This window comes from Microchirus variegatus (assembly GCF_963457635.1).
Source record: "Microchirus variegatus genome assembly, chromosome: 11".
Taxonomy (NCBI): Eukaryota; Metazoa; Chordata; class Actinopteri; order Pleuronectiformes; family Soleidae; genus Microchirus; species Microchirus variegatus.
The window spans coordinates 16,041,359-16,066,537 of NC_139812.1; the positions used below are offsets into that span (position 1 = coordinate 16,041,359).

The window sequence follows — 25,179 nt, forward strand, 5'->3', positions numbered from 1 at the left end:
ATCCAAGCTTCCATTTCATTTATGGAGTAAATTCATTTATTTCAGGTGGTTGGTTATTGCTGTCCCCATTGTCTGATTGTGAGGCCCAGCTTTATCATATTTTGAATGTGATGATGAATTTGCAGATTCTCAAAGTTTGACTTATTTTGCTCCGCTGCATGGCAGACCATTAAAATGTATCCGCATTGTGTCTTTACACTTCGTTGAGAGGTATATGTGCTGAAAATAAGCTGTGTGTGTTTGTCCCCTTCTGACAGATGTGATCCACACTGTGGGCCCAGTGGCCAGAGGTCATGTGGGCCCTGCCGAGACCAATGACCTCACCTCTTGCTATCAGAACTCCCTCAGGCTGGTGAAGGAACATTGCCTGAGCACCGTGGTGAGTACAGTAAATGTGACCACACTTTTGGGTCTGTTACAATATGTCGCTCGAAAGGAAGAAATCATATTCTTTTGTGTTGTTGTTGTTGTTGTTGTTGTTTTGGTTGTGTGTGAGCCTTTAGTGAGAAAAGATGTGTGTGTTTATTGTGGAACTGGGGGAAAGGTATGAGAACGAGGGTTTTAGCATCTTTCATTTTAGATCCCATTTTGAAAAGACTTAATCTGCTTTATTGAAACAAAAGCAATAGAGAAGATGACAAAATGGAAATGTTTCATGTTTGTCAAATTAAGGCTTTTCATGCAGACTACTTTGGACTGTGGCTGCATGAAAAGCAGGTCTTTGTTTCCACCACTACATCTTGCTACAGTGAAACATTTATTTTGTTTCTTTCTTACACGAAAAAGTAATCCCAGGTAATTTAATTCTTCTATATGTCTTTTGTAATTTAAAACACTGGAAAAGCTCAAGGTTTAGCGAATGTTACTGAATAAAACAACGCCCACTAAATGCAGCTGAGAGCTGGTGATCATTCAAACAATATCCGAGCTCAGAGCCTGCGTCTGTTTCTGTCTGGTCCATGTGATATATGTGGACCAGACTGAGACGATGGGTAAACAAGTCAGAACCACACCAAATAGCCACCAATCACATTCTCTGCACCGACCCACTACCCTGTAACCTTATCAGTGGATAATCAGTGGAAGTACTTATGGGGAAAGGAGACAAAGGTGTGACTAAATATGATTGTGACAAATCCCTGTGCCAATGATGAATCCTCTGAGTGCAGCAGACACCTCTAGTGGCAATTAAATGGATTGTGAAGCCAAATGACTAAAGTAGTTATGGTAAGTGTTTTTGAAGTTATATGAAAATCAGCAGGATACCTGCTGATCTTTAAACTTCTCTAATTACATTAGAAAGTCATTTTCACAATAGTTTTAGGTTTCATGGGCGGCGGGAACACCAAAAGCACCGGGGCCCCTCGGGTCTCAGTGTAGGAACACAAATAACACAATCCTCGTTTTGTTTCGGGCACATTTAAGATATTTATTTAGCTTAGGCCTATCTCATGATTTGTTTCTCTAATAATTCATATATTTACAAGAAACATAGTTTCTGTTTTTACTGGGAGCAGCCTGGATCCTGTCTAATGTATTTATACAGCTGCTCCGTGTTGAGAAGGTCCTTCAGTGAAAACAGTGGTGGTCTGTGATTGACTGGTCTTTCAGGATCTGAGTCATTACTTTATCTTTGACACCGTTTTGTCTCTTCTTGCTACAAGGACAACAGAAAGCTCTTTATTTGCAGAAAGTAAATCAGAAAATGGTCTTTGTTCGAGCTAGAATGTGGAGTTTATTTAGTTTTACTCTAACCTGCCTTGATGCAAGACTTAGTTGAAGAATGCCTGTAAGGGTTTTTAGCACTCTTGTAGCTCCTTGTTGCAAAGCAACACCACATTTGTGGTTAGTTGGTCAGGACGAGGCTCAATAACTGATCTGAAAAGGGTTTCACTATGAGCCTTGCTGTGTGAAAGAAATCCGAGATCCCTGACCATGGGCTTCCTGCCAAGTGACTCTCCAAATAGGCAATAGAAGGGCCGCTACATTTAAGAATCCTAGACATTTGGCCCCCCAATGGGGATTCCGGGGCATAATGAAAGAATGGGAGTCAAAACAAAGCCTAGTACAAAATAAACTTGAGCATGAAAGATTAAAAAGAACCAGAGCGTGTTAGTTAATCCCTCTCTCTCTCACTGAAAACTGAAAGCCACCCTTTAGGCTATGAAATGGAGCAACCACTACAGTCATTGCATCAAAATCTTCTTGGGACTGTAGCATATCAAGACAGGGAGTTTACAGGAAATACTACCGCATTTCCTTTACTGCAGGGCAGCTCTGTGTGAAGGACTGAACATTTACTCTTATCCCCAGAAGTCAGAAATTCGATAGAAGAGCATTTCCTGTCCCTAAGTGATGTTATTCTGATTTACAGCTCTACTGGGATGGAACTTTGGAAAATGTGACTTGTGGACTACCTAAGGCAGTTCCTGGCTGAGTTAAGGAGTTGTTTCTGCCTTTGTAGGCTGCATTTTTTAACATTACAAAAATAAATTAGTCACAACAGCTTGAATAAAATATTCATAGTCTTGAAATTGTCCTTGTGTGACAGATGAGACAGTGGATCATGAGGGTGTTCAAATGAGACTCCTGCTTCTTTGTGGAGTCCAAGGCCAAGAAAATAAATCTTAAGTTTTTATTCCGTTTTCTTTACTTGCATGCTCAAGATGCTCCAAAATAAAACAATGGCTATCCCAGTGCTAAATATATGTGCTCATTTTATGTCCGAAGTCGCAAAACTCAGATTCTGTTGGCCGAACTGTCGAGGTAAATGTGTTCAGATTGTTTATATGACAACCCGTGGCCCACAGGGCAAAACTGTGAGTATAGGATGCAGTTCTAAGCCTCAGTGACGGATGGCCTTCAAATGAAAAATGACGATCAACCTGAGCCAAGGAACCTGCTGTTTAACCCCTACACTGAAGTCGAGAGCTGTCTGGAACAGCCCCGGGTTTAACGCCCTCACTCTGTCTTTGTCTCTGGGCGAATATCAGATGGCTGGAATCGCCGATTGAGCTGTGTTTTTCCAAATCACTTGGCTGCAGTCGTTGCAGAATAGGAAGTTGATAGTGTGCATTTGTGTTCCCTATGTCTTTTACGTGAATCTTCCTGGGGAATATGTGACCGTGCCTGTGTGGGTTCAGTGTTCTCTCCTCATTTTGCCCCAGCCTAGAGGACTCTTATGCTTCAGTGCTTTTCTTTTCCTTTTTTTCCTTTTTTTTTTTGAAAGAGCACAAGGCTGTCACAGCTCCCTGTGCTCTGACTGACCACAGCCCACAGCCAGAATGCCAGCATTGCAGGCTGGGCTTTGCAACATCACACAGGGGAGCCGTGAGAGCTGTGCAGACTGTGAGTGGAGTTTCAGCTCTGGACAGATGAGCAGCACATTGTCAAACAGCCCCCTCCTCTGCTCACTCCTTGTTACACTACAATATGTTGTTTGCTTCCAGTGGAAGCTCAGGTGGGGGAGCCAAGATGTAAATAACTGCGAGAAACTGGGACTTTTGATGGATTGATTCGAGACATGAATGTGATAATAACATTGCCTTGCCGCTCAATAGGAGGGACGATGCTCTAGGAGGCTATTATCTACAGATGGGACGTTCTAAATAGTTCTCATTATGGTCGATCTGATATATGGAGGGTGCCACGTTATTGTATCTGCAAAGTTTTTAGGGGATAAACTTGCTACTCAGCAGCAGCACAAGATTAAAGTGACGTTAATTTCCGAAGACAACAGACAGAAAACAGAACTGCTGTGATTTGTTTGTGTGGTAAAGTGTCGTGCAGTGCGTAAAATGCAGATTTTACCACTGACTGAGGCCTGCCAATCACATTATCTTGTTACTGAAAACAATTCCTTGCATGGAATCTTTTATTTATTTTTCCTTTTCTTTCGGCTTCTCCCTCTCTAGGGGTCGCCACAGCGATATGCGATGATCCGTATATTTGACTTGGCAGAGGTTTTTTTATGCTGAAGCTCTTCCTGACAAATTGCCGGGGGGTAATTTTATAGTGTCCAGCAGCAGGGGATTGGGCACCTTGCTCAGGGGTACCCCAGCCCTTGAACTGGCAGGGATTCAAACAAACAAATGCTCCAGTTGAAGCCCAATCCTCTTCCACTCGGCCATGGGCTGCCCAGAATATTTTTGTTTAATATCTTTTGAAATACAAATGATCTAACTGTGTATGTAAGTGCATTTTAACAATGCACTCCCGAGTATGTGTTGACTGTATCTGTGTATCTGCAGGCCCAGAGGGCCTCTCTCCAAAGAGCTGAAAAGAAATAAAGCTAAAAAATACATGGAACTGAGGAGACAGTTAATGCAGGTCCCCTGTCTTGGTTAGTCATGGAAGGCTGCTCAGATTCTTCCCTGGAAGCAAGTATAGCATCTGTCAGGCAGAAACACAGACTGTGTGGTGGGGGACGCCACCATCTGGAAGTCATTCAGCTTTACTGTGTTTCATTTCAGAGACTATATTAAACAACCCTTAGACTGTGACCTTTACAATAACAGAACAGTCGTGTTTACCAAAAACAAAATTATTGTTTCATTTAATTTCACCTCTTTTTTTTTTTGAGTCTTCGGGCAGTTTCTTGTTGAAGGAAAATAATGTTTGCGTCTCGAGGGGATGGCATCCACACACGACAGGCATTTGAGTTGTTGACTAATGATCTTGTGGGCAACTGAGCCTTATTTTTGTTTCTAATTTGACGCTGACAGGCCACAATTTGATGCTTTTCGAAAGTGTCTGTCATTAAGCCTTTTCTGGCAGCGTGCAGTGGGTTGGCAGCTGTCAGTGTGGACAGTGACGAGGTGGCAGACTGCATTTAGTGGCCTCCTCTCTTACTCCCAGGCAGCCTTGGAAGTGTTCCGTAGCTGTAACATGCTGGCTTTGAGGAGATCCAGCAGGGAAGCCACAAATTGCCCGTTGAGAAAAATGCTGAAAGCCAAGTGGATCGGAGATGAATGGTGTAGAATGATAGGATTAGCCACCCTTCTCAGTGGGCTCATTCCAAGGCTGCTAGGAGCATTAGATTCCATTCATTTTGCCCGACTGTGTTCCCAAAAAAAACATTCCCACCAACGATATCTTGTAGCGGAGCATCAGCATGCACTCGCTGCTTGAAGATGACAGCTGATAGCCCCGACATGTTCAGCTGCGTGACATGACAGGGACATCAAACTATCACTATATGAAAGGAATAAGTAATCATGCCCCCAAGATGTCTTTGAGACAGACAACACACTGGGGTCTGGCTTGCAAGTTGACTTTTACCTTGTCTTTCATTTTGTTTTCAAAGCTCCTCCTCTGTTCTCAGTGAAATAATATAATGTGCTGTAAATAACTTATATTGTTCCACCTTTATTAATGTAGGTCACTGGTGATATCTGAAAATGTGTTTTTTACTGCTGTATATAAGTGCACAGGAGGGGTCTTTGTCATTATTTATGCTGCCAAAATACAACCATATCAAACTTAACGACTTTGTACTCCACCCTGTTCATTTCGGTATGCCCGGCTAAAGTGATAAATTCATTTTCTTTCTGGCATTGAACAGATCACATTGAGACTTTTCTTCTATCTGCTTCCTTCTTCTTTAATTATTGTCTGTGACTTCAAATGTAATTACATAAAGGCTGAAAGAGAGATGGAGGCCTGATTGCATATACTTAGTTTCTGATCAGAGGAAAGTTAACAGAGCCATTGACTGGGATAGTAGAGGTTCACTGATCTGCATACACAACACAGATTACATTCACTTTTTGAATTCCAATTTAATATATAAAAAAAAAATCCATGGCCATTTTCTTCATGACAGCATTTCAGGAACATGTGCTCACCAGAAATGTTTTAATAAAGTGAAATCAGAGTTTTGTTCTGCCGTATACACTTGACTCCTTGCTCTTGCACTTCATAAAAATACAACCCCGTATGTCACAGATGAGTTGATTTTGATGTCAGCAGAATGTTTCTTTCGTGATCTATTCCAGTATATACACAATTGTCTTTTCATAAATTGGAAATTTAGTTCTGCCAGTTGGATGATGATTTTTTTTTCTCTTCTACCTGGACATAATTCCTTTCCTTGTGTTTGTTTATTTTGTCAAGGCGGAAGCAATCTTGCGATGATGAACATGCTCATCCAAAATATAGAGCAGAAACACAGGTCAAAGAAAGGGGGGGAGGTAAATTCAGTGCACTGCCACAGAGTATTTAATAGGCCTCATTCCCAAATCAGTAATTCACTACAATATGTGATTATAACCCAGCCCTCTCTGTGTCCAGTCACCCACTTTACAGTACCTGCATGCACCGGCAAAGGTTAATTAGACTGAAGCTTTGAAAAGGTCACACCACCATTTAAATTAGTCATTGCTATTTGTCTGATCTGAATCATTGGCAACACTGGGCCAATTAGATCCAATTACACTGATAGTGGTTGTGGTGATCTGCCACCTAGTCTAAGTTAATGACCATTGGAACCCCAATTACCCCAGAGCCCTGATTCAGAAAATGGCAACCACAGCAGGAGGAGCTACACATCTGAGCAAAGAGATCAATCCTGTCACACCATCTTCCTTTGACATTCCCTTCACTTAAGAGAAAAACGGCGGAACTTTATGAGACGTGAAATATTAGGATATGCAAAATGTGACATTTCCACACACACCTCAACAGGGGTAATCATGTTTGATGGGGGGAGTGAAGTGGTAATCTTCAGAGAGAGTCTGTGGTGGAGTGGGCTGATGTGAATGGCATGCTAGCATCTTGATTAGAAGCACAAGAAAGGCATAGCGATAATCAGAATGTAGAAACGTTGTGTCCCAATAAGAGTACTCCACCTAGATTTTCTGTGATAGGCAGTGGTTTTGTTCTCAATTAATGTGCTCCGACAGTTAAAAAACAACACTTTTCAAAATGATCCGACTGCCAAGGACTATAAGATTCCAAATCAACACTTTGGTTTGCTGGTTTCACTTCCATCCTTTTCTCTGCTGCTGTACCTGTCTGTGAGCAGCTCCTTGAGACGGTCTCTCCTGAATTTCTATGAGGCTCGTATCCCTCTGCGGTGCCACCTGAGAATAGAAGCAACAGTCACACACCAACGGAGGGACTGTCAGAGGAAGTTGTTGATTAAACAGATTCCTTGCGTGCCGTTCACCACGAGACAAAATAAAGATGCATTATTTAAACATACAGTATACCTGGAGAATGTGGGCAGTACAGGAGAACAAAAGGAATTTTCTGTCCATCTCTGTCTCTGCCTCACAGCAGGAAAGTGTGTGTGACTTATTCCTTATCTCTGTTTTTTCCTTGAGAAAATGCAGTGGACAGGAGAAAAAGCTTGGGAATCTACCCAGGGATAGAATGTTTGTGACAATTAACTGCACCAAGCAGCAGCATCTCAAACTGCAGTCATTAGCAAGTGATGTTAAGGAAGTCTTAAGTAGTTTGTCTGAGGGAAAGATACCTTTGAATAAAAGTTTCAAATGGGAGGGAAAAACTCCGGTGTGATGTTTGCTTTGAAGCTTCCTCAGGTAAACCACGACATCGAAAACATCAACAAATAAAAGCTAGTCCTCGCAGTGTACCTGAAAGCTTGTTTTATGTTGGTCTCCTCTCTTGTTATGTTGGAGTATAAAACACTCGTATCATCAAACACTTCCTCCGGCACCTGATAAATGTTTCTGTTTTGATCCGTTTTTGTTTTGAACGGGAATGAGTGATGTGAACTACATCTGACGTGAAACAGGCTTCTCTCGTGGCATTGATTGTTGCTCTTTAGCTGAGTAAATCTCGGCAATCTCGCATATACTGTAACAGATTGCTGTTCGTCGGCAGCGGACCTTGGTGGAATGAGTGCTTGTTTACATCATTATAGTTAATTACCATGCAGATTCAAACCAGCCAATAGTGCTTGTACTGTGCATGTGTGTGTGTGTGTGCGTGCATGTGTGTGTGTGTGTGTGTGTGAGTGTATCAGTGAAGCCAGACAGAGCTGTCACACTCCCTGTCATCTCATTACCATTGCAGCCCTGTCTCCAGTGTAACAGCTAATGCTGTTTTGGTGTATCTGGTCATTCATGTAATCCTGTAAGTATAGTGGGGTTAAGACTGTCCAAACTGTGGCTATAAACGCACAGCCAGAACATCCCTGTGTATCTAGTCGTGTACAAATCGTCCACTCGTCCTTCGACTTCCAACTCGTGCACAAATCTTGGGTGACGCATTGTGCTGCAATTGTGATACGCCTGGCATCGTTTTTCAATTTGAGCTCTGCTAGATGGATATTTTAATTATTACCCAGTGAGTAGTAATGACAAGGCTGCATCTGCACATTCTTTCTCGATGCTCTTTACAAGGCGAAACATTCATCGCGAGGAGTACTCATTGTAAAAAGAATGATCATGATGAGACGACGTGTGCACACGCTCTGTTTACACACATTCCGTTGTTACTCCGCGTCAGAGGAGTGAATCCAAGTTTTACACCGGCGTCGAATGTTGTTTCTCAGCATTCAAGCTGCCAATTCCTTTCATTTGTGGCCCAGTGTTGAACCCATTGTTAACCTTGCCAGGATTGTGTCCGTGAAACTGAAATGTTCTGGTCTATCCCTGGGTTCCATTTCAACAAGCTTGCACCCAATTATCCTTCAATCATTGTCCCCAGTCTTACAGATATTGTGACAGTACAAGGTCATACTTTGATACAAGGGACACTGTTTCTCATTCATTTCTGAGTGTGTATATACGCACGGAGCGTTTCAAAGGAGGAAATCGGAATGTAATCTGGGATTCAAATGAATATCATTACATTAACGCCTCTAAATATACACACTTGCAAAAGCTACAGCTAGGTTTGTCATTTCCCATTCTCAATTTATATCACCTTTAACGCCCTAATGTGTTGTTTTTGCATAAAAAAACATTCAAGGGAATAAAAACTGCACTATCAGTGTATTTTTTTTTCCTCTAAAACAAATGGTTCCAGGCCTGGATTATGCCACAGTAAGCCATGTTCAGAGTCGTTGTAAAACACACCTGGGAACATATTACATCATAATTATGGCACTGCTTTTTTTTTTTTTTTTCAAGACAATAGAGTGACAGGTTAGACAAGGTAGAGAGAGAGAGAGTGAGGAGATGACACATCGTAAAGGGTCCATGGAGACTGGATCCAGCTGCTGAGGTAAGGACTCAACCTCGACAGTGACACACGTTTCATTAGGTGAGCTATTGTGTTATTATGGAGTGAGCAATATGGCGGATAAGTAAGTGGAAAATGGAGCAGGATAGTTTGCGATGATGGTAGATGATACAGATTTCTTGCAACATTAGGTATAATGAAGAGGCCATGACGGTGTATTTTGTGATGTTGGAGAAAAAAAATAGTATTCTTGTCGCTTGCGCACCACACATTTACCACACAGCTGTCCAGAGTCCAGAACACACCCTTTGGGCATTAATCGTATTTCAATTAATGATGATATACAGATAAATTTTAATAGTCAGCTCAATCTTTAATGCCTTTTCCACTGTGTCTGTTTGCTGCTGCGTCTGTGGTCTACTTGGCAACCTTTCTAGTAAATAATGCAAAAAAATAATAATTCTTAGAAGGATGTAGATTATGTTTTACTCCCATTAAAATTCTGTAAATTGTGGTCTCCAAGTCCCCATGCTCCTCTAGTGCTGTGTCTGGCCAATATACACAAGGTAGTTGTTGCTGTTACACAATAGGATGACGATATAACTGTGAAATCTTTGGAACATCGATGATATTTAGTCCTACATGTAAACAGGCCTACAGGAAATTGAACATGAAATAGCTTTTCAGTCAATTGTCATTCAATTTACTTTTGTTCCCCTTAAAAGTGGGAGGCACATATAGAAAGTGTTGTAATTCCTACACTGTTCACTTGATTTGGATGTAAATTCCCTCAAATTAAGGCTGAAAGTCTGCAGTGAAAGCACACCAAGTCCATTGTAATGGTGTATAGAGCCAAAAAGAAGAGTACTGTGTCAATACTTGTTATGTTTAGATACAAAAATACCGACTTTTGGAGAAAGTTCGTCTTTTTTGATTGAACCACTGTTTCCTGAAGTGAAGTAATTGTTTCATTTTAAAGAACTTTCATTATCATGAATGTCTGTTTGTTCCACTTTAAGAAAAGATGAGGTGATATTATTCAATCGCAGATTTTAATAACGGCAAACTTAATCTTTTATTTGCCATTTTCCTTCATTCTGACTGTGTTTTCTCGCTGTGCACTGGCTGGTATGCAACTTGAATTCCGATGCCTTACAGCTGATCCTTATCTCTGCTCTGAGATCCTTTACAGTTGTTCACCGCAGGTTTTTGTCTGGTTTTGCACAGCGAGCCCTTTTTTTTTTGTGTCTATCCTCAAAACATACTGAGCTCTTTCTCATGTTTTCTTAAACCATTGATTCCCATGTGTTTTATCAAAGGAAAGGCATGAGGAGGAATTCTGATAGGTACTGGGAGCCTTGGGAACGTTTTTTTCCCGGGCTTTGTGTGGTTTAGAAGTGCACAAATGCTTGTCTACCTCCTGTCCATGTATAAATTCAGATATTAATATTTATAATCAGACCCATCTGCTCGGAACATATGTATGATCTGTATTGTGTTGGGTTTGATGACAGCAGACTGAGAACATTTATGCAAACACTGGAACAGCTTTGAGCAGCTTACGACCAATATGTGCAAAGTAACATGAATTTTAAGCCTCGGTCCCTGATTGTTTTTTTCCTTTTACAACACAGCCGTCTTTCACAGGTTCCCGGTGAAGAATTGTGCATTGGCAGACACGTCAGTGTATATGCTCTCCCACATAATTCTTTAATCATGGTGCTATTACCCTACATACACACACACCCTCTTCAGAGCCATTATTATCTCCCAAGGTCATAGCTAACGAGAGCTGACGCACCGTGCCTGGCCTGAGCTGATTGACTCGCACTGATTGACTCGCACTTTTACACTGGCTCAATCTAGGCCTACTCAGCAATTCAGGAGGCAATGCAGCAACTTGCACTCTTTTATGAGCTCCAGCACTGCAGGATTGTCTGGCTGGCTTTGATGCTGGGGATTGCCACAGAGGTGTGGGAGAGCACGTATTCTATCCTGTGTATTACCAGAAACTTTAGTGGTTGGAGTAAGAACTTTTTACTGGTTATTATTACTGGTTTTTATGTCGTGGCCTTGTTGTTGACTCTTTTTCCTGCCTGGTGATGTGTAGCATGGGGCCAATACTTGAGAATGTGTTTGTTTGTTTTCTGTGATTTCATTTGTGATAGACACAGCATTTATCCGCAGAATGTCAAACACCTCATTTTGAATGTGCAGCTAGTCCTTGAGTTATGCCCCTAACCCACATTTTCTTCTGTTCCAAGTTAATTAAAAATTATACAACATGTAAGCCCTAAATCATTACGGAGTAATGAAGTAATCATTTCACGGGGTAATTTAGCAGATTAAACATTTCTGTCATTGTCAACCACTGACATTAATATTGTTAATGTCACACTTACCTTTTATGAACCATGCCACAACTGCCGGGGATATAGACGGATTTAAATTTAAATCAGCTATTACTGCACCTATATCTACCTTTTCCATTTAACATGCAGATAAATCTGGAAAGCCCAAAGATTTAGTCACCAAGTCCGATGCTGAATGAAGTGCAAGCCAGAGGGAACGCAGAGGTGAATCCTGTTTCATGGTTTGAATTGTCAAACACAGCTTGGAATACCAGATAACCTCCAACTCTCACTTAGCTCACTATCTAATGTCTCATCCATAAACCCATAGTAATGACAACATGCATTGGAATAACATCAGGGCTCTATAGTTGAGGGCTTAGCTGCCTCACACAGAAGGTGAAATGGAGAACGCGAGTGCACAATTAGTTTTAGATACGTCTTGTGCAATGCCAAAAGATCACGTGAAAAAGAACATCTGAAATGCAGATATGAGACGAAGAAGAAGGTGTTTTTCCATCTGTGTGCACTACTTGACATTGTGGTTAAAAATGCACATTTCTGAACAGGAGAGCACCAAACTGTCTGGAATAATGCCAGAGGACACCATTCAATTTAGATATTGAGGCGGTACTTCATCTGATAATTTCCCTCGCAGGAAGTTTTCCTTTTTATCTGGACTCAATCTGGAGCAATTTAAAGAACAAGCACAATACAGTATTCTTTGCAATGGAGTGAAGAGGTTTTTAATATGAAAGTGCACATCGGTTCACGTTAGCTCAGTCAAGGCCATCAGGGATCCTGATATACCGAGTGTGGACATAATGTCTTCCTTCCTCAGTGCAGTCCTGCAAGAGTCCTTGGCTGTTTCAGAGCAACTTATGTGGATATACTGTATGTGTGAGTGAGTTTGATATGCAGCTCCTCCAAGCATAGTGCTGATGACCTACACAACGGACTCCCACCATCTATATGATCCACACAATACAAACTTTATTGATGGAGAAAAACATGCCATAGTCTCCAGTGTTTTTTTTCTTTCAAAGAAAAGTATGACTTGAATGACAGAATTGTCCTCTGTCCCATATAGCGATACACAGTACGCCTTTGCTCCAAAGTCACGTGATGCATTTGGTGCAGAGAAAATGGTTTTTCCAGTTTTAGTAACTAATTAATTCTTTATCAATATTCATGGTGAACTCCACATTTAGAAATATGTAATTAGCTATATAATCCTCTGGCCATTAATGAAAAAGATACTAATGTGGTTTAAATCACACCACATCAACAACTTGATTCTCTGAAAAATACTTTTGTCATTTTTTAGTGAAATACTGTGCGTATTTGCTGTTAAGTACTTGTTTAATGTTAAAGAACTCTCATTATCGTGTGACTCGTCCACCACAACAGTGTTGACTGTTTAAGAAAAGATGAGGTGATATTGTTCAATCAAACCTTTTAACGACTGCAAATGTAATCTTTTATTTGACATTTATTTCTGATCCACATCTCTGCTATGAGATCATTTACAGTTTTCCACTGCAGGTTTTCTTTAAAAAAATGTAATACAGTACATGTTCAAATCTTAAACATCTCATCCTTGCATTAGCACAAAGTTATATGTTGATGTGTTATGTGTTAATGTTTTAAAGCAACTAAAGCTTGACGTAAAGATATTGCAAACCCAAATCTTAATTGTTCAAAACATTGCAATTAGATTTTCGACCCAAATTCCTCCCCTATCTATAGGCTGCACGGTAGATAGATAGATGGATCTGGATGGACGGTATCATAATTCACAGAAGTGCACCTGTATTCCCTCAGTCACCTTTATTTTTCCTCTCAGCCAGCTGCTTTCTATTCTACCCTATCAATCTGCAGTGGCACTGCTGCAAGTCACCATGACCCAGAGTGGCATGTCCTCTCTCTTTTTTTTATTTGAGATGATGGTTGAGCTTTTGCGTCATATCCTCTTTCTTCCCCCATATTGATTTGTACCTGTGCTCATGCAGCTCTGGGATTTGCTATATTTACCAAAAAGAATTAGGAGCATGCAGTGTATGCCTTATGTTACATATTAACAGTGTAGTGGCGAACGTACACTTAATTCCAAAGCAACTGAAAGTTTTCAGCTGTGGTAAAGTTCTAATAGGCTTGAGTCATAGGCACTGTTTTAATTCATCAATCCCAAAGGCAAGAGGAAGTCACATGCACATGTATTTCCACTTGCCGTACATCCAAGTTACATTCCTGTTCGCATGTATCCAAGCCTGTCTAGGATCACCAATGAAATATTCCTTTGACGTTCCAGGTTGTGAATGACGATCAATAGGTTCAAACAGTAAGACAACGTAATCCAATATCACGTAGTGACCTGACGGTCAAAAAACCTTATTACACCTAATTTAGTAAGCTAAAACGGACACATGAAGCCCCAACCTGCTAGATATTCTCAGTACATACTGTATATCTCAATGTCTCTTTACAAAGCTACGCATATTCTATAAAAGGCTTAAGGCCAACAGTTGACATTAACTATTTACAAATCCCAATGTAACAAGTAATCCTGTACCAACCACCCAAACCAACCCCAAACTAAACCCCACATTGGCTCCTACAAACAGTCTTTTCTCTTTTATTTGCCTTACACTTACTGTATGTGTAGAAATTAGGACAACATTGTGTTGAGGTAGGTGTAAATGGTTGGTGTTATGACAACTAAAGGTCTGAAGGAGGGTGAGAATCTGCTGAGATAGTTCAAGGTGGTAGATCGTCTCCCTTACAAGCCTCAGTGTTTCTACATGAAGGTGACCACCTCTCTGGATCCTCCACCCTGCTCTGCTTGTCTGTCATGGTCCATTAAACACGTTAATGATGACTTCATACACAGGAGACCCGTATACTCCCTCAGTATGTGTTTATTTTTTTCTGTGTTACCATTCACCTGAAAAAAGAATTCACTTTGTATCCAACTTTTGTCTCGGGTAGAATATGATTAGACATGAACTCTTGGTGAGGAACCTCCTGAGGGATTTTGAGAGGGACATTTTGAACAAACAGAGGGCTTTTTACACTCGGTAAATCCACTAATGCCGCAATGTTTCAAAAATACAGTCTCGTACTTTATATCCATATCCTGCTCTGTTGTTGTGACAGGACTCCGTGAAAATGGCAACAAGCCTTGGGGAACACTCCCACAAACACCTTCTGTTTATCCACCACATGTCTGTACCTGCTATGAATAAAGGCACTTTGCAATGTGACAGGGCAGCTGTGTTATCTACTCTCTCCTTTAGCAAGGCAAGACGACACCACGAGATTCAGATAGTTGCTACAAGGCTCGGTGTGTGTTTATCCCATCATAATTACCTGCATGCAGGATTCTGTGTCATCCTGATCTCTCTAAAAAAGGTGGATTAGAGCAGGAGGAGAACCAATACATATTTTAAATTGACAATTACTGGTAGTTTTAACACACACTCTGATCTGGGGGTAATTCGTATGTAGTTTTACTGATATTTTCACTGAAAAGCCTAAATAAAACATTATTGCATGATGGACCTTATACACCACTCAGCTGCAGCCTCATATACAGCACTATAGGACTACAAATAAACTGCTTACATTTGTGCCAGATCTATGGCTAATACTTAAAGCTTACATTGATTAATTAAAGGCACAATGCTATTATTATTGCTATTAGCCAACGGCTACTGCCTCATAAACGATACGCACAAGCAGCTGTAAACAAGCTGTATTTCATTCTGATGATAAGTGTAATAATCATCGTCCAAGTTGCTGAGAAGCAGAACATGAAAATCCCACATAAGCATGCTGTTTGAAACAAATTCTCCTTTCCTCGTCACCGCACTTAAAATATAATAATTCAAACTAAAATCCCGTGGACAAAAAGTGAAAAGTACATTCACATTGTCATCTTTCAAGAGTCTCTCTACATGATCACAGAGACGTACAATGCCCTCTGTTTTTGCCGCAGGTGCGAATATCATTATGTCTGCGAGTTGTGAGTGCAATAAATGTGAGTAGGTGCTGCAGCCTTTGCCCATGAGACAATAAAACACATATGGAAATAAGCCGACAGCATGACTAATAGCTTGCAGTTTGAACCAAGTGCACATCTTGGTAGAAAATGCCTGCTCTCTTTAAGTGAGCCATTATGCAGTTATCAATGAGCCCACTGCCCCTTTGATCTCTCTTTTAAAGAGTTTGAGGGTTTTACAGCAGGAGCTAAAAAAAACACCTTAGAGAAAACACTGGTTTGCATGCTCTCTGACATTATGCCCAAAATGAGGATAAAATGAACACAAAGGAAGCTGTCACTCCGTGTGTCCCCTCTGTTCCAAGTCCCTCCGCTCCCTAGTCTCTGCTCGCCACACCGTCATCAGAGCTCAGATCAAAGTGTGAGGGAATGGCCCACAGGTTTGCACAGAGGATGACCTGACCTCCTCAGAGCTTACTCTGTCCTTGGACCAAAGTCCTTTTAAAGAGGTAGACGTTGAAAAGCAACTCTGTGCAGCTCACCTAAATTGCACCTTCCTGCGGATCAGCAACCTTTACTGTGTGTATCTTCCCCTGAAGCTGTAGCATTTATGGTGGCAGTTATGTAAAGATTATTTAGTTATCCATATGTTCATACAGCTGGAATTAACTGAGGTTTGGAACGTTCATGCGCTGTGTATACAGTGCATGCATTTTTGAACTCATGCACATGGATTGCTGCAAGCTTAAATATTCATTACTTGAAATGCACCCAACCAGTATATATATACTAAATTGAAAAATAGTGTTTTCTCATGCTAATAAGACACAGGCCTTGACCTCTTATCCTGCTACTGTTAATTAGCGTTGGTTGCTCTTACCTCTGGGCAAGCTCAGATTTATGGCTTTATGTTGTGCAGGGCTTTTAAGTGAAAGTGTGGTGCTGGGGCTGAGTCTGCCCACAGACTGTGGATAAACAGGCTTTCATATTCAAACCTCAGCTCTGGTATGCACACGGAGTTCTTACAACAAAGGTGTTGCATGTGAGGTGTGCGACAGCGGAACATCTCTACAGTTTTGCAAAATATCTAACAAGCAGTTAATTATTATTTAGACTTTTTTTTTAATGTCATTGTCTAACTATTTGCTGGTTCCCTCCCTGCACGTTCAGTATAGATTTAACCCAGTTATATACATAAACACTAGATGTAGAAAACAACAGCTGTATCCTTTCCACAAAAACATGTCATCCAGTTATCCATAATTCAAGTCATCCGTCTACCTGGCTGCACTTTTATTCCCCAATGACACTGAGTCACACTGACTTTATCAATGGTACCGTGCAAATGGAAATGTGCTGTCACCAGAGTTGTGGAGCTGAATGCGATGAAGGCAATCTCAGATCCCGCTCAGCTTCCGTTAACACAGAGAGTTCATCAAGTCCATTAAATTCCTAGTTGACAAAAACTCCCGACGCTTCACGTCTCGCAGTAATTATTCCTGAGGCACAAGGCCAAAGAAGAACTCAGAGGAAACAAACTTAACCAAAGCTAGGCTGTAAGTTTGTTTTCTTACAGTATACAAGACAAACATTTACTGTCCTAATTGGAAAATGTATCCCTATGATTCAATAATAATTATGTACTTACCACGCTTCCATGAGGTCACCACTGCACCAGTCCAGAGTGCTCTATTCGATTTGTAGTTAATGAGCTTGTGTCTCTTAACAAACATTAGTTTTTATTTTGTATGTAGTGCTTTGGGAAATGTGGTTATGGCCTATTTTATCATCCCTTATAATTCTGTTGAGAGCCGACGTCTTTGTTCTTCTGGGATATATTTTATCTAGTTTTTCCATTTTATACAATTAGACAGGAATTAAAAAGTCTAATAAAATGGGATATGGGGTCCCTTAGTTTGTTTGAATGTTAAGTTTGCAACTTTGTCTATACCTCAGTGAGGTATTAATCCATTCCCTTGTAAATGGGAATAATTTTCAAAATTGAAACTAGCAATTGACATGATTAACTTCCCAGGGAATGATTAACTTACATTATAAATCAAGTTGGCAGAAAACTCATTTTCCAAGACTTACATTCAAATGGATTCTTTATGCAACCAGTGTAGTGGCTCATTTTTCCATTTGTGTCCTTGGAAGAATCAGAGGTCAGTGTAACTTACTTTTCTTAACCAGATTAATACCTGCCACTGTCCTGACCATATTTAAGTCATTTTTATTTTAACCACTCCAGGACCAACCAACATTATTATTTTAACTTCAACCACATTCATTTATACACATTTCCATTTTCATCTATTATCCATGCTCTCTTTAGATGGCCGCTTTTTCTTGTTAGCTCAGTTTAAGCCGCTTTGGTCAGAATATTAGAAAGACACTGATCCAGCCATGGAGGGTCTTTCCCTGTCTGCCATTAATATTCATGTTGGCTTATCCAAACATGAGTTATTCAGAACACAGCCGAAGGTGGACACATTTAAGCACCTTTGCAGTGTATATGCAAATGATGCTCACAGTGAAGCACCACCTACTCAACTGATATCCACTGTTTAAGTTTAAAAATAAACCAACCATGCGCCATAATAACACTCACGGCATGTAGATGTCCTACCTTTATTCACTATTCCAACTCACTGTTCCTTTTTCTATGTACATATGTGTATATATATATATGTGTGTACGTGTATATTTGTATATATATGTGTGTGTGTATTGTGTATATATACAGTATACATATAACAAATGTGCCTCTGCTAACCCACAAATTTGCTAATAGCTTTTATTTATGAAAGTCCCATGTGAGGGATCTATAAAGGTACATGTTCTCTAACTGATCTACCAATTCAATAGCGAGTGGTCTCACAAATAGGCGTTCTCTGTTACTGATGACGCATGCAAAAAGATATGTATGTGCATGTGCATGTGCATGTGCATGTGCATGTGCATGTGCATGTGCATGTGCATGTGCATGTGCATGTGCATGCTGTTTGAGAGAGCAGGTTGTCTCAAACGTTCAGATGCAAGACACTTAGTAGTAGGGTTGAACGGTTAATCGAAATTTTATAGAAAACGCAATATGGTTTGCTGCAATTTTTAAATGGCAGGAGGTGCAATCGTTCCTTAAAGCCAAAATGTGTGTGTGTGTGATTAAATATTGTCCTGCTTAAACATATTATATTTTATAGACTGAAGAAAACATCTTTGTTTCTCACAGATCTGCAAAAATATCACACAGCAATCATTTAAAATATATTAATTGAAATGAAAGTGAGTATAATTATGTAAAAAGTACCTTTAAAAAAAAAAAATGCAATTAGATATTTATTCAACATCGCCCTAACTTTTCGTCATGAACATGAACAATCACTGTGGTGGTGCAGTAAGTCACTTGTCCTTATATGTCGGCTTTTTCTGTCTCATCAAAAACCAGAGTGAGGGTTTTGACTTTGAAGCCACTTTGATATGATGTTTTTGAAGTGTTGAAGGATGCCTTGAAAGAAAGAAAAAAAACCGTTTAATTAGTAACCTTAGACTGGAAGGGTACATATGATTACATACTGCAAGACCAGAAACCACTTTTTTCTTTTCTCTGATTAAATGTGCTGTTGAAGTTGATTTATGCAAAGGAATTAAAGTAATGTCTCGTGAAAAATGCCCCCTAATTATTATTTTACTTTCATTTAGGTCAACCACTTGGGAATCTTCTGTTCTCGCAGCACAAATCAGGGGTAATATTTTAGGATTACTGATAATTCTAACCTCCCAACGCCATATGCTGTTAGTCTCCACAGATGCAGTTTGACACGGGCTATGAATGTTCAGGAATCCATTTATACCCATGGTCTTACCTTTCTCCCTTCGAGGGATATTTAATCGGTCTTGTCTCTTTTGCTTATTTTTTTTTTTCCCTTCAGCGTTTCAGTGATGTCCTGACTTTGATTTACTTCACTAAACAGCAGTTTGATTCAGACAGAATTCAATATTCACTACTTTGATCATTTGTATAATGCTGCCTGCAATTTAGGTCACTAAAATGATGATGATATCCAATGCTACACATATGCATACATGTTCTATTGCAGTAATCACGGTCTTTACAGGCCCCAGGGCTTATTGAATGATGTCTTCTGCACTGCCGGGTGTTGCAGGTTCAAATATGCAAACCAAGCGTTTCGCTCAGAATTACCTCAGCTACCTTTGTTTGCATCTTTCTTTGCTTCAATCAAAATGTCTCCTCCAGTTTATAATGTCACAGCTCTTGTTATAACTACAATAAAAATCACAAGATCTTGATAATCATATCAGCGCGAGGATCTTAATCAAAGTAAAGTTCAAGGCCTTAAAAGGAGACGGATGTTGGCAATCATAAACTGTCAAATAAAAGCCCGGTGTTCGAACGGTAAAGCTCTCGTACGGGGGGAACAAATAAAGTTTGGTCACAAAATGAAGGGGGAAAATGAAATTACCTGAATAATGGCTGATGATGCAAGCTCTGTAAAGTGTAGAGCCTTTAGGCTTTATAGCACACTCTCCACTGGTAGAACAACACAGTCCATGCTGTTCCTGCTGTTTTCACATCAAACAGAAACAGGAAGGGTTTTTGTTAAAGGTGTCATACGCGTAATAATAGGCCTGTCTAAAACAAACACTGCATTTCACTTCTGATTAGACAACGCAGCCACATAAGTGCTAGTCGAAAAAACGCTCTGCTTTCTGATCTACTAATTAGCCTTGATTTAATTAATCACAAGCTTGTAAGTAATCAGTAAATTATATATATAATGTTTTTACCTCAGCTACTTTGAAACTTTGAATGCAGGTCATATTTAAGTCAGTCTCACCACTGTCACGGGGCGTTTCTTTTTCGCTTCTGTTTGCATCTTTTATTCTCTGTCGCTCCGGTCATTGATATCATTTCAACTGATAAAAAAAAAAAGTGCACGCCCTCGTACATAAATATGAGCAGATATCTGATTGTATGTGTCCTCAGTTCACTGTGTTGCCGTTTTCATGCCGGTCTAAAGGCTCCGTCTTTAAAACTGACTGTCACCAGCAGACCTCTGCATGAACTCACACTGATATGAATAATACAAGAGAAAATTTTACAAGTTATGCATTCAATATACCAGCCCAACACAGCATATATTTAAATATTGCAAGTATTACACATTACTATTTTATAACTCCATGAGCTGCATTTTTGATCCCAATGAAGTTGACTATTGTATATTTTTTTTATATTATATATACATATTTTTAAAAGCCTCTTAGTGTGCTGCTACACTGTAGCTTCGGGCTTCAGTGTGATCAACCATACAGCTGGTCATGGACCAATGAATCAAACAGCCATCAGTCCAGTATCTGCTTGTGTTTGCTCCACTGCTCGTGCCCTACCCACAGGCTGCAGCATTTACACCTTTTTTATTACTATTATTATATCTATCCATTCATCTCACTCTTGTCATAAGTTTGACTGAGGGACGGCTGCAGCCCGTCTCTTTACACCTGCTACGCTGCAACTACTGCATGTATTACAGGTGGAATGAGCACCATGTGGAACTAAGTGCAATGAAGAAACCAATAGAGGGCACCCTGAGCTTTATTCAACCTCGTCTCCTAAAAATGACATTCCCAAATACATTTTTAAGCAATGTATTTTTTCTGGAAAAACAATACTGCATATGTGCATGTGAAATGTTTTTTCCGCTTGTGACACGTTTGAGAGAAATGAGGGTGATGATATCTTTAGTTGGTAATGAATAGTCTTAGCTGCAGCTCCAGCGAGAGTCACCTGTGGTTAGGTGTAGGCACAAAATACAGGGTTAGAAAAAGATTATTGTTGTTTCCTCACAGTCTCATCCTCTCCATAAAAATCACACCAGGTTAAAAGACAACATTGTGTATAGATAGAATAATATATATAGAATAAAGTTATAATATTATGATAATAAAGTGCATTTAGTATATTTTAGTTTGGAAATACTTACGCTTTTGGCACAACAGCACCACATTAACATTAGCACCAGGACTTGCCAGAAACTGTCACACACTGACACAGACTTTGTGAAAATCATCTCTTTTGCGGAGGAGGAAATGGTAGTGGTCGACTGCAAGGCCACCGCTAGTTACATCGGTGTGCTGTTGCTATTTCATGATGATAATAATACATTTAAATAAATAATGATTTAAAACTTCTCATAATATTAAAAAAATATATAAATATCCTTTTTTATATTTGAAATATTTCCCTTCAGTTTAGCCCTAATATTCTGTCGTAATTTCTCACTGGAAACAAAATAATCCAAGCACAATAGATGTCAACAAAAACATGTAGTAATGTTTCTCAGTGTCTTTAATCTGGATTTCTGTTAGATTTTACCTACTGTTGCCTTGGGAAACTATTTAGGTGGTGGCAGCATATTTTCATAGTTTATTGCAGACGAGACCCGAGAGGAGCAGAGGAGTTTCATACTCCGGGTTTGTTCGAATAATGGATTCTCCATCATTCCGTAGAAGAGCCGCATAAAAACAACTTAACATAAATAAGCTGTTATTCGGAATGATGTTTAAGTTTGTCATCTGGTGATGTTTAGTCCTTAATGGACTGTCGGATTATTATTGCGATAATAATAGTTGCACTATCATTACGGCAAATATGAAAATGGCTGGTGGGACTTGAGCGTTTAGGTTTCTCACCATTTGCATTTCTCCTTCCCCCATTTAGTGTAATCGCACTCAAACCTTATCGATGCTAACATCAGAATATGGAGTGTGTGGCATTATGCAGAATGAGGTGTGTGAATATCCTGATCTGTTCCAGCAGCAGCAGGTTTACTGCAGCTGTTTTAGACAGACGTGACCTACATGCTTAGAGAATTATAGCAGTCAACGAAGAGGACGTCTCAGATTCAGGTTGTGATACTCCAGTGTGGCAACGGTGGTGAATAATAACATACTTCTGGTTGCATTTGCACAAGGTCTCCCCTCGCAGCTGTGATTTATAAGTATAGCTTCCATTTGCAAACAGGCTAGGGGGCTTCTAACTACGGGGGCAGCACCCTGGGTTCACTGCTATTTACTCAGCCAGCTGAGACAAGGTGCTCCCCTAGTAGGGTCCCGTAGTCTCTGTGCCCCATCTATGGTTTACTTACTTTTACCTGACTGCTCGTAGCTACCCCGTAGCGGCTGCGGCATGGGAGGGTGACAGCTACAGCAGGACGGCCACATTTTGCCACAGGTTGAGCCATCTTTACTGTGTCATTTCCTGCTGCTAAACAAATGACTGAAAGCTGCAGGCTATCGTGATCTCAGTGGAATAACAGTGAATTAGTTTTATGAGCGCCGTCTTTGGGAAAACTGTAGTCACACATTAAAGTGGATAAATCATTGTTTTAACAAGCTGTTTGAAAAAAAAAAAAAAAAAAAAATCCAATGTTATGTATAAACATTCAAGTAAATGCATGGGAATTGTAATTAATGGCACGTGCAATAAAAAAAAGAGCCGCTATTGTTCTGGAGCTACGTATTGTTTTTTCTTTCCTTTCAATAAACAATGTGGCCTGTCTGTGCTGTATTTAATAAACTGCGAGCTGAATAAGTGAGCAGAGAAACTGAGAGGAAAGGTGCTCCACTTTTAAGCTTTGTGATAGATTAGGGAGGAGCTCCAGCAACAGAATAATTTCCCCGGTGACCAATTTCGGAACATTCCCTAAGCAAAGAAAATCAGCAACAAGCCAACATGTCAGACAAAGGGTGCTGGCGGACATGCTGACTCACTTCTAATGAGCAGCCAGAGATAGAAATAATAACCTAAACTAAGAATCATAGGTCATGACAGCGTAGATACCGCTGACTGTCCTAATTAACACTAGACCTTATGGAGCGTAAGTTGATACACAGGTATGCTAACAACGATCCAAATAGCTTCTACGGTGGCTTAGTGTTGATGTGGAAGAAAAATAGGTTTTGCAGTGTTAGATCCTGTGGTTATTAAAATCTAAGGTTGTTTTTTTTTTTTTTGTTATTCACTTGGCGAACACGGCATCCCAACAAATTATTGGACCCCGACATTCGTGTGTTTCTCGTCTTTAAAAGAGGAATACAACTGTTTAATAACATCTGTTGTTATACAGTCAAGTACGTATTTAATACCTAAAGCTCTGATGCACCTGATGATATACACATTTATTGATTGGCAGTGAGATTATAATTCATGCTCACCTCAGAGTGTTTTATTGTTTCATTTATGGATGAAGGAGAGAATAGATGTGTCTGCCAAGACGGGCTTTACAGTTATATTGGGTGTTTAAGTCTTTTTTTTTTTTTTTTTTTGCTTTTAGCAATAACTGTCCTTTAAACATCAACGTGTGCCACAAAGATGTCCGATCTTTACAGTGTACGGTTAAGTGATTACCCGATGCATTTCGCACAAGGGAGATCGATAGTTCTTAGTGGATCAACCACGCAACTAACAAAAAAAGGTCTTTTTTTTTAATGATTATGCTGACGGTGTGTCAGTAAAACAGACAGAGATTCATTCATTTTTACTTTCATCTTATTGTTACACCATGTTTTTATTCATATTTGTATTGACTGTTACAGAACGTATACCAAGGCACCCAAAAGTATTTCCTCTGTAAAAAAAAAAAAAAATGTCAAGATGCTGCTTTGATTTAATAGATTGTAAGTGCTCCCACAGTATATGAAGCATTGCATTTCATTCCTGCTCTTGTTTAGACATTATTCTGGGAATTTCAAATACAAATCTGTCCATATGTTACCTCAACTTTCAACGGTATTGTTTATTTATATGTTATTGGAGTCTTTTGGATATTTGACCCTGTTCTACGCTCAGCCTCAATATCCATCTGTGTGTGTGTGTGTGCAAAGCTGAGCGCGGGGACTAAAAATGGCCACGCTTTTCCATGCTTCATCATCCGTGGTTTGTGTCAGACCTAGACAGTCATCTGGAAAGGTCAGAGCTTTTTGGTCAAAGATTTAAATCACCCCCAGCGAAGAAAGATTCACCTTGACAGGTGGAACCTAAAACTGGTAAATAAGAATTCAAACAGAGGCTCGTTCCTCTTCACTTAAAGCAAGGACAAACCGACTGTTGGATCTCAGAGAGGGTGTCATGGAGTGCAATGCTATAGATAAACAACAATGAAATAAAAAAGTTTTATCCTTCAGACATCTGTATCTATTCTTAAGATGTGAATTGTGTTTCTTTTGTCTGTCAGTTAAAGAGATTAAAGCCACGCAAAATCGGTGACCTGGACCACTTGTCTGTATAATTATATGAGGTGACACATTTAGTTGTCTTTCTCTTTCATATTTAATAACTGCGTTTTCAGTTCTAAAGCAAAGTGAGCTCGCCACAGCTGCTGCAACAGCATGTATTGAGAAAAACAACTTGACAGGGTCAGTGTGGCACAGCAAAGTGTTTGACTTAGTTTTGGCACAAGTAGAAACTGACATATGGGTTTTTATTCTTTGATTAATGGCCGCGGTGTTTTGTTGTTCTATATTCACATCAGTTGTGGGCTGCTACTGGAAATGTCTCTTTTTTATTTTTTTTTATTTGCCATCTTATTATATTAATGTTGCGACCACGCCTGTTGATGAATGTAGGAAGTAAAGCACGTATTCAGCTGCTTT

The 25,179-nt window shown here is 39.9% G+C and overlaps 1 protein-coding gene across 1 annotated transcript in view; it reads left to right on the forward strand.

Moving 5' to 3' along the window:
* The window catches only part of macrod2 (mono-ADP ribosylhydrolase 2), a 390,893-nt gene that overhangs the window by 267,198 nt on the left and 98,516 nt on the right, over window positions 1-25,179 (forward strand). Inside the window, exon 6 of the mRNA XM_083898062.1 lies at window positions 258-379. Coding sequence (XP_083754188.1) covers window positions 258-379 — 122 coding nt within the window. The remainder of the gene's footprint in view (window positions 1-257; window positions 380-25,179) is intronic.